This window comes from Typha angustifolia, chromosome 9, assembly GCF_048772165.1.
Source record: "Typha angustifolia cultivar Huaian chromosome 9, ASM4877216v1, whole genome shotgun sequence".
Classification (NCBI taxonomy): domain Eukaryota; kingdom Viridiplantae; phylum Streptophyta; class Magnoliopsida; order Poales; family Typhaceae; genus Typha; species Typha angustifolia.
In genome coordinates, this window is record NC_133247.1 from 4184277 (window position 1) to 4194875 (window position 10599).

General features: G+C 37.3%; 1 protein-coding gene across 1 annotated transcript; it reads right to left on the reverse strand.

Annotated features, from left to right (window-relative positions):
* Positions 1-78: 78 nt before the first annotated feature.
* Positions 79-10473, reverse strand: LOC140766921 (homeobox-leucine zipper protein HOX9-like). The gene is made up of 19 exons (XM_073106612.1): positions 10155-10473; positions 9175-9537; positions 8537-8696; positions 8260-8342; positions 8074-8164; positions 7850-7945; positions 7071-7184; positions 6862-6945; positions 6614-6769; positions 6427-6501; positions 5919-6025; positions 5571-5754; positions 5032-5220; positions 4518-4598; positions 3168-3302; positions 2407-2732; positions 2029-2137; positions 1015-1164; positions 79-539 (listed from the first exon to the last, which is right to left on the reverse strand). The coding sequence occupies exons 2-19, from the start codon at positions 9402-9404 to the stop codon at positions 393-395; spliced, it is 2517 nt and encodes an 838-aa protein (XP_072962713.1). The 5' UTR covers positions 9405-9537; positions 10155-10473; the 3' UTR covers positions 79-392.
* Positions 10474-10599: the final 126 nt, after the last annotated feature.

Here is a 10599-nt window from a genome sequence, read left to right on the forward strand (position 1 = left end):
CTAATTTCGAGTTAAAGGACACATAATTGCAAGAAAGAAGAATAATATACCAGTAATGAAAGCTTGAAGGCACCAGAATTGAATTTTTCTCCTTTTTTTTTTTAAATTTTGATTAAGAGAGATGGATGGAAGTAGCATAACGAGCTAATTAAGAGACTAAATGGTAGAGTATACCAGTTCTTAAACATAACTAAATTATAGTGCACGGACAATTTACCTACCTCTCCAAAATTATGCCATGCACACTACACATACTATAGCTAAAACCCCTTACTAAACCTCCTCACAGCTTGGCCTAGTTAACAAAACTTTGGACTGAGACTAGTGATGACCCTTTGCATACAGGAAGGATCTGCTCTCATTCCAGACCATCTCTAAGATGGATAAACAGCTCACATAAAGGACCAGTTGACGAAACAGAAGGCAAGGCAGTGGACATTCTTGTCTTCGCTGAGAACTTTCCAGACGATGGCCTGCTCGTGCAAAACATGGCGACCCATTCCGGACAAGCAAAGACCAGCTGGAAGGTATGCGTAGCCCTGAGGGGAAAAAGAGAGCAGATGAAAACACAATGTGAGAATTTAAGCTATCAATTGCATTTTCTATGAATCAAAAGATACAGGTATAACCAAAACCAAAATTATAGAGATGAAATAATGCACAACATCAATGGAGAAGAGAGAATTGACTGCAAAGATCAGGTTGCTTATGCTTGGAAGAATGTGATAGTGTAGCTCATAATAATGATTGATGACAATGAAGAACATGAAGATTATGATTGGTTCTCTTATACTGGGGCAGCACCTGATACTCTTAAAACTCAGTATATAGAATATTAAATATCTTACTAGAAATAAAAAATATGTAGATAATAATTTCTTCTGAAATTTTGAATATTTCAGGAAAATATAAAGAAAACCTCTTAGTAACTTCACTTGTGAAGCCAATGAAGTCTTCACATGAGTATGTGGAATGTAAGAATTATGAGTTCCATGGAGGAATGCAAGCAACTACCTGTTCCATCAACTTTCCAAACTCGGAGTATAATGCTTTTCGCCCACGCTCATCAAAGATTTTATCCAAAGAGATATCTTGAAGAGCAACCAGGGATGTCTCTAGCATGTCAAGCCCTGCCTGATTAGCAAAGGTAAAAACTGGTTGCACCTGGAGAAATAAAAGTGACATATGTAAGAGTACAAAAAAATCATTTCAGTACCACTAGTGACTGATGAATTAAAAAAACTACCATGAAAAAGAATGTCAGTTATCTGTTATAGCATGCTATTTGGATGTTCTCATATAGCAAAAATGGATGACATTATCCTAACTTAATGATTATCCAGTACCCTGAAGCAGCAGGCGACTGATTGTGATTGGGTAAGGATATCATGTAAGGGAACTTAGAAATACCTAGAAAGTTCATAACAAAATATGACTCTTAGATAGCCCGGCAAAGACAAAGGATCACAAGATGGAACATTTTAGAGAGATGAGGTTTCTGTTGAAGTCATCATTTCCTATATGTAATAAATAGGCTGCACCAATAAGCATTTTGAGCCAAAAATTCCCAAAGCCTCCTGTATTATCTCCCACCGTGGAGGTACAGTAGCATAGCAGGTAGTGCTAAATTTGGTAGATCATTAATCCATTATAAAGATTGTTCTTTTGTTTCTCAACCAAAATTAATAATCTCTTGTGATAAAAATTTGAACATCCTGACATAAATTTTCATATGTAAGACTAGACAGCTTGTGAAGCTTAAAAAATGTATAACAGGAGAGTAATGGTCAAAGTCAAATTTCTTTACAAAAGATTTAGAGCATCCTAATCAATGAAGTTAATCAGATTGTTTAACTTTTATAACCTTTTTCTCCTATCATTGACCCCCCATCAACAGAAATCCATGAGGAGCACCTCAGTAAAACCCTTAAATCAATTGAGTAAGCATTAGAGAAACACTTAAGTAAAAGACAAAAAGTTAACTGAAAAACAAAAATGATGATCAGGAATTTGAATCTCAAAGAGTACCTTAAATGAGCAGCACAAAATGGCATCTTGATGATGCCACAGCATTTTCAACAAGGACTCTCCAGTTTCATCAGCAGCACACATCAGCAAATCTAGGCCCAAGTGGTAACTTCAAAATTAAACAAATTTAATTAGCAAACAGAAAAGAAGTTGCTCCAACACAAGCATTATCATAACTAATTGCATGAACACATACAAGACTCCTTGCAGAAACTTCATGAGGTCATAACATTCTTTTACATGACCTATATATTGAGCAGTAATCTTATTCCTTTATCTTCGACGCTTTATATGATTAGACTGAAACAGTAAGCTATGAACCATTTATATACTAGGTACCATCAGAATCTAGATTCAGATAAAGTAGGATGATCATACCGGTAGCTCTGACAAATCCAACGAGAAAGGGTGGCAGCTTCAGGGGAACCAGGAAGCAATGAACGTCCAACATTAGGGCCAAGATGTGATGGAGTAATGGCCATTGAGACCCTCTGCACTGCTGAGACAATGCTTCGAACATATTGACGGGCCATTGCAGCAACGCTGTCTTGGAGGTTTGTTTCATATGGGAACTGGAAGGCAATTGTCAGCACTGATCGCAAGTTGTATTCATTTGATGATGGCTCCCCATGAGTGCGATGTATTGCAGAACCCACTTCAAGATTAGATGCTAAATCCAATGTCCGGCTGGAAGCTAATCCATCCTGCATCATGCATTGTTTATGTGATGACAAAACAAAAAGATAAGATGTATAGAACATAGAAATAGTAACCTTAGATGAGATATGGATAATACAGAAAAGTAAACAATTAATAAATTTCCAAGCAACAAGATAAAAGTTTTTCATTGAACGAAAATGTTTTTATTTAGTGCAGGTAATGTTGACTATATCTTTAGTTATTGAAGGCCATCTTCAATATTTCCAGCTCTGGAAAATTTTTGCAGATTAAAGTAATTTAGAAGTATAAATTTCAGCTGATTGTAAGCATGATTAGAACCGCCATTAAAGCTCAGATAAAATAGTTGTTAAAAATTAAACATATATGTAAATGTAGCACCATATCAAGAAAACTATAGCAAAAGTCAACAATCATCAATCATGATCAGGATTGGAAATCAAGTGACTGAAGATCTCAACTGTTTTTATGTCCAGTGGTACGACACGAAAGCCAGAAGGTAGCAACAGAGCATCATCCGGGAAGAGTTCATCAATTGGTGCAAAAACAAGTTGAAAGCAGGATCCCACAGCATTCTCATCTATCCCACTATAAAGCTGAAAAATGTGAACAATAAAAAATAAGATGATGTTAGTTCCATATATAACAGACTTACAGACCCCAAGCTTATATATGGTCAGGTCTTATTATGATTCCTCCCACTATCTCTTTATCTCATAACTGATAAGCCCTGTAAAATTTGAAATCTCTACCTTTTTTGCACATGCAAGCACTAAGCTCGAGATTATCATAAAATATCTCACAATAAAATAAGGCTACGATGAGCTTAATTGTACTTAATATAGTAATGAGATTAAAAAAACAATTCATGTGTATTGTGTAATCATGTTATAAATTGGCTACAACGAGCTTTGTTGTCCTTGAAGGATTATTGGCATTAGAGTTATAAACCCAGGATGCTCACAATTTCATATACCTTAATAGACACTCAAAGCAGAGCAAGATCCAGAATTCAGCATTCAGTAATTGTGTCACCTATAATATGTTTTGCAGCAAGCTACTAAATTATTAAGTGCAGGTGTGATTCCTTGTTGTCTTTTGTGCCTCACTGCCTCCGTAACAACTTGGCGACCTTTTGCCCTATCTTCTCTTGTCATCAAAAAGGGATGTTATGTAGAACTGTTCTAAGAAAAATAGCATCTTAACATTTTAATTTCATAAAAATGAATGTTCTAAAATATAAATTATGAAACTGCAAATGGTCTCTTAGCCAAGTCCAATAGACAAAGCACCTCCTATATTTGGTAGGCCCATACAGTGGGTATAAGCAAACAACCAATCCACAGCCTAGCAATCAGACAGATAAACATCCACCAGTTAAATATCTAAGTATATCAGGGAGATGATTATCCATCTAAACACACAAATTAAATATAATGCTTTGTCTCGGTGGCTTATATCTTGATGTCAATCAAATTGGTGAATTGATTTCTTCCATAAGTTCATTTCAAACTCCAAGACAATTTTTAGACAATACATATTTTATCGTTATTTCTCACTTCTAAGTTCCTTCACCATTATTCTTTTACTTCTGCTTTCAGTGATAATTTCTTGACAGACCTCAAAATGATGCTATTTACTGAATATATTCATAAGTTCCATGGTCACCAGCAGCATAATCATCTTTCAGAGCACTGATCTTCACCACATAGTTTAAGAGTTATTAAAGTGATTAGTGATCAAGTAAGCATTGACAGGATAAACCACTTAGAACGGCTGAGTTAGGATGACAACAGACAATAATTTGTTACCTGTAACAGATGAATGTCTCTGGATAAAACCGCTTGATCTTCAGTAAGAGCCTGGCCTTCAAGGCGAACTACTTCCAGAATCTGAATGATGTTTAAGACTTAGAAAACTGAAGGTGGGAAAAAGAATCTAATGCACATGAAGATAAGGTGCAAAACGTTAAAGTTATATGTAACTGTGCATACTAGGTAATTTCTTGCAGATAGGGCACAAAAAGTCAAAAAATTCCAATCACTTCATTAGGAAGCACAACTTATGATCTTGATATCTAGATATACATTAATTTCATCGCTGTTATTCATGTTAACATCTTTGAGAAATGTCAATTTCCTCGATGTAAAACTTTGAGAAATGTCAATTTCCTCGTTATAATATGCAATGTTATTTCACAGAATCCTTTGAGGTTCCTTTTGTAAAACTGAAAAGCTATAACTGTGCCTATAAAAAAGTAGGTACTTAGATTTCATTAGCCTGTAACCTAGGAAGCGGGATGAATGGTTCCAAAAGAAAGCAAACCTCCTCATTCCCCATTGTGTGAGAAAGTGGCATGATCATCTGACTCCCGGTATATCTGGTAGGTTGCAATCCACTAAATGAACATGGGTTCGCTTTCAGTGATGCAGCAGAGTAAGCATCTATACTGTAATCAGCCCATTCCGAACGATGTTCCCTCAGAAACCGAACCAATAATGCTGGTGGAACACTCTAGAATGACAAACAAGAAAACCAGAATTAAGAAATAAAGAATAGTTCTTTAAACTCGTATAATTGGCAGTATAGATTTGGGTTGCCATTTTCATCTAAAATAGATAGTACAGAAAAGGAATAGATCTCTATCCAACAGGGAAGCACTTAATATTCAAATTAAGTTGGCAGACTTTGAACAAGGGTAAGTCGTAAAAGTTAAATGAGGATAATATATGCCCACACCTTTTAGGCATTAAGAATAATAAGGATTGTAATCCATCCAAGATTATTAAAGATAAATGAGCAATGAGCAATATTAGCAACACAAACATAAGGAATGATTTTGCAACAAAATATTTGAGACTTGCCTGGAGCAGCATCGATGCCTTGGCACAGATAACGCCTCCAGGGACTGAGAGAGCATCAGAAGGATCAGCATCAGTCCTAATTTTTTTGGTCGAGTTGTTCATTATTACTATGTCCTCCACTCCATCACTACCCACAAGTGACCAGCCATCATCATTAAAACCATTGATAGCATCATTAAAGCCCCTGGAGAAGGCCCGAAGAAAGAGGTGTGAAACACAATTACACGATCAAGCAAGACTAGATGTTATTTACCATCACGCTAAACAATCAACCAAAATATAAATTTGGGAAAAAGAGAACCATCATGGTTGTCATAACTCACGTGTATGTTATTATTAGCAACTCACCTGCTCAACCTTTGGCTAAAAGTCCTCAAAACAGTAGGTTGCCTACCCAAGGCGTATACCACTTCACCAGTCATTTCCTGTGCTATTTGTCTGATGTGGCGCAGTGCCTTAAAAGTATAAGAATAGTCAATGTATTTTCACAGAAAATTAGTGAAAAGGAAAGTAAAATTTATTAAGCCAATAGCTAGCTTGATTTGGGATTTGCAACTTTACATTCTTGATTTGGGATTTGCAACTTTACATTCATGTTACAAAGTTCTTGTTTGATTGCTGGGGAGTGTCAAAAAAGATATGCCAGTCTGCATCTAGGCAGTCTAACAGTCTAAACAATAAGGTGAACTTTATAAACTCTAATGTTTCATTAATTTCCATTATCCAAACAGAAGTGAAGATTTGGAGAGATGAGTAGCTTTTTCAGAATAAGAACGACAGCTCCCATAAAAATAAAATAAAAATCTACTTTTTATATTATAAAATAAGATAGTACTAATGTAATCAAATCACCTACCGCAGTTGTCATTTTCTGAGCCACTACTCTAGATGACTCATAAAGTGGTCGTAGCACCTCGGGAACACTCCATGCCTGAAGGAAGGCAAACTCTCTATGTGAAGTAGCATACAAACAAACTTTATGCAAGGAACTTTACACAAATGATCCAGTAAATATAAGACAACCACCACCATTGTGAACATACCTCAAGATCCAGATGATCAACAATATGAACAATTGAGCCCCCACCCTCACATGGTCGAATTAGATAACCACTGGGAAGTATCTCAGCTCTTACAAACTGCTGTGCAGTAGCTGCATTAGGGCCACCGCCTGAACCATTCAGAGATCTTTCACAGACCTTGAGAGATAGCATTGTCAGAAGGAGGGCCTACTCGGACATGTGTATTTTACTAGACATCACATTATACAAGTATTATAGTTTATGCATACCACAAGACTTCCATCTTCGAGACTTGTGATGTATCTAAGGGTCCAGAAGTCACGAGCTGGAGCTAATGTAGTTGGAGCATACATCTGCAAAATCAATACTAGGGCATTTAAACAATGAAAACTAGACATGAAAAGTAAAAATGATAGTTGAGAACATTATCTATCGCTCAAAGGGTTAATAGAAGAAGAAAAAAAAGATATCGTCCCACCTGCATGTATATGAGTTCAATTGTTCCTCCATTCCCAGTTGGAAATGCAGTAAAGACGTCAAGACTCCTACAATCTCGAAACCAAGAGGGACGGTCTTTTAAAACCTCTGCAATCTGCATAAGATATGCAAAATGTTCATGAGAAGAATAACAAGGCATACATGCAACTATGCCTGTTCTACTATATCTAAAAGATGTTGATTTTGTATAGTTAGCTCCCCTTGCACTCCAAAACTTTGTTTCTATTTGTTAAAAGTTTAATATACATTGTTATTCCATTACCTAACAGCTTAAGCTTTTGAACTGATTATCTAAGATGATATCAAAGTTTGATTTTCTAGAGGTTTATAGAGTTCAAAACCATTTAATCCATATTTTTATTATCTATTTTTGTGCAGTACAGAGGGTCACACCTTTTATCTGCCCATGTGTAGTATATAGAAGCCGCACGTGAGGAGGTATGTTAAAAAGTAGGTCTATTACCTAACAATTTAAATTTTTGGGACAATTGGTTATCTAAAACTTTATCATAATAACAATGAAGGACAAAATCTTCGGCTCTTCCTCAGAAAGACAAAGAAAAAGGAAATGTTGAAAGAATTGATGGAAGTATGGAACAATGACAACAACAAAAGTTACTGCATGAGGCGGGTAATAATGCATCTAGCTGGTCATTTTTTATCAAATTCATCCAAATAAAAAATGTGTATCTTAAACCATCAGTTATTACTCAACTCCATTTACACCAAATTTTCAAGTTCAACTAAATTTGAACTAACCTTGGTTGGTTCTAAATTCACTAAACCACAGGCTCGTGCAGCTACCCCACTGCAACCACGTGAAATCGCAACAATCTCAACTGCATCCGGACCAGGCTAACACAAAAAGAGGAGAGAGTCAATAGCTCTTCAACATTTTCTAATTCCTGTCATGGAATCAGGCACCGTCATTCTATCAATTGAAGAACTCATCGAAAGGAATTTATTCTTTTACTGTATCTGACCTTCATCCCAGGCATCTGGACCCAATCGACAGCAGTCCCTGTAGCCTTTGAAAGGAACTCTGCCAAGGTCTCCTCTGCAATTGACAGGAGTCTGAAGAGAAAATAAAAGGTCTTAAAAAGAGCAGAACTGCAAGATACTTCTTTTCCATGTTTTGCAATGCTAAGAAAAGAAGAGGAGAAGAATACCCAGCAGGATTACTAGCATCCCTTTGAGGATTTTGAGGAGTGGTTACAACTGACTCACAGCTTGCATCATTGACCAATGAAGCCTGCAAAGAATTGCAGAACATTTGGAATATCAAAATATTGCTCTCTGAGAACTCTAATCAATTTTTTTAGCAAAAACAGATTAAATGTATTCCTTTCAAAACAGGCCTTCAGTGAAACATACAGATTCATATATTACTTTAAAACTATTGAGAGAAAATCTGGGGAAATACAAAACGTTATATTGAAAGCATACATTCTGTAGCTGTTGGCGCATGCGTGCATTTTCATTAACCAATTGGGAGACCTGCTTCTGAAGGCGCTCATTTTCTTCCATCAAAAGCTTGTTCATTGCAGTCAATTTTCTGTTGACAGCCTGAAGCCGAGAAGCCTCTTTCCTCTGCTTCTCACGACACCTGCATAAAAAAAATTTATATATATAATCCAACATATTCAATTACAATACCAAAGTCGGGAATACGGAAAAAGAAACATTCATATGACCAACTGCAGGAAACAGTTTCACTAGCTATGCAATGGATATTAAAAATTATTCACAAAATAAGAAACTTTCAACAGCTTAGAGCTTGATTTATCACCATTTAATTATCAGGTGCATGCACTAAGTTCAACTAGATTTAGGTCTCAGTGTTCTCTACTACCTTAGTTGCACCGAAATGCAAAAGCTTGATTCTTTTTGGTAGAGGCAAAGAAGAACTATGAATAATATGGGCCATAGAAACTTGGTTGCAAAGTACTATTCAATGTCAATAGTTATGATCAAGCTTTACCAAGAAAAAATTGAGAAAACATGTCGACGCTATACCAACCAGAACTTTCATAAAATTATTACCTAAAGACGGTCCCTACCCTTCCGTGTCTCAGAGTTCTCACCTGCGGTTCTGAAACCAGACTTTGATCTGCTTGGGCTCTATGTTTGATAGGATAGGACACTCACGAATCAGCTGCTGCCGACGCATGGAGCTCGGCTTCGGGCATTCGGCATAGACCCGCTCAAGCGCCTCCACCTGTTCCGGCGTATATCTGACATACTTCCCTGAGTCCATCATCTGTTTCTCCAGCGAACCACATCCACCGCTCCTCATAGCCACTGCTGCAGCCATTTCTTCAGCACAGATTAAAACGTGGTCCCAAAGCAAAAGCGAAAGCACCGTAATCCCTGAACAAGTACTTCCCTTCTCCCTGCTCTTCTTTTCGCTTTTTTCCTTCACCTTCTTTGCTTTTCAGAAAACCCTCCTGTTGTTACGAGAATAAGGGAAAGGAATAAGTAAAATACTTTAATAAAAGCAAAGCATAGTCTAGGTGTTAGGTTTCTTGCTTTAATCCCTCAACAAGCTTCATTAAGCGGATAGAAAGGCCGAAAGGAGACGACTTTTTCTAGCAGAACTGCTCCTCTTGTACTAGTAGAAATAAATCAAGAAGCTGTCACAGAAAAAGGATTCAAAACGTTCTCGAAGGCCAAAGGTTCCAAGAAACGAAGGTGTTACGAGAATAAGGGGTAAGGTAGCTTGAAAGAAAGATTCCAACAAAAAGAAGAACCTATCGAAGTACCAGGTTGTTCGCTTTGAGGCATCAACGAGCTCCATTAGGCGACTAAAAGTGCGAAAGGAGAGAACTTTTCCTAACAAAACTGCCCCTCTTGTACTAAAAGAAACAAATCAAGGAAAACTGACACAAAAATAAAGGAGCTAAACTGCTAAACCATGTACAAATCACACAACAACTTTTCAAATCCTTCTCATGGGACCAATTATAACAAGAAAAGAATCGACCAATTAGAGACCACCCTCCAGCTCGATCCTATCATCGATTCCACAGCCTTCTCAAACCAAGAACAAGAGAAGATGTCTCACCGCTACGTCGTAAGAACGGCTCTCTCGGCGGAAAGAGAGCCCCTGGGATTAAGCATCAGAGGACTTTCCAGGGATCGCGATCGGAGTAGGAGGAGACCGCGGAGGAGGGAAATGAAACCCTAGCCATCGCCGGCGAAGGGAAACTTGAAGGGCGGAAGATGGGATTGGAGAGAGGTCGTGTTATAAGAGCGAGAGAGGAATAGGGTTCTTAGAGAGAGGTAGAGAAAAGCTGACAGCTTTAAAGATGAAGAACAGAAGCGAGCAGTTGTATTGGCAGAGCGGAGAAGAGGGAGTGAGAGGTGATAGGACCCCGGGGGTGACGAGAATCCCGAGGAGAAGTGGGGGTGTTAACTTATGATACTATAATTACGAAAAATACCCTTTATAAGAATAAGAAAATGGGAATAATTTATTATTTTGCAACAAATAATCAATCCACACTTCC

Bases quoted from the DNA above. Each gene is read 5' to 3' on its own strand.
- LOC140766921 (XM_073106612.1), bottom strand. From the start codon at position 9,404: ATGGCTGCAGCAGTGGCTATGAGGAGCGGTGGATGTGGTTCGCTGGAG. The intron at 8,165-8,259 runs GTATTCTTCTCC...TTTTCTCTTCAG, and splicing joins GATGCTAGTAATCCTGCTGG to ACTCCTGTCAATTGCAGAGG. The intron at 2,733-3,167 runs GTTGAGATCTTC...TGCATGATGCAG, and splicing joins TACCACTGGACATAAAAACA to GATGGATTAGCTTCCAGCCG.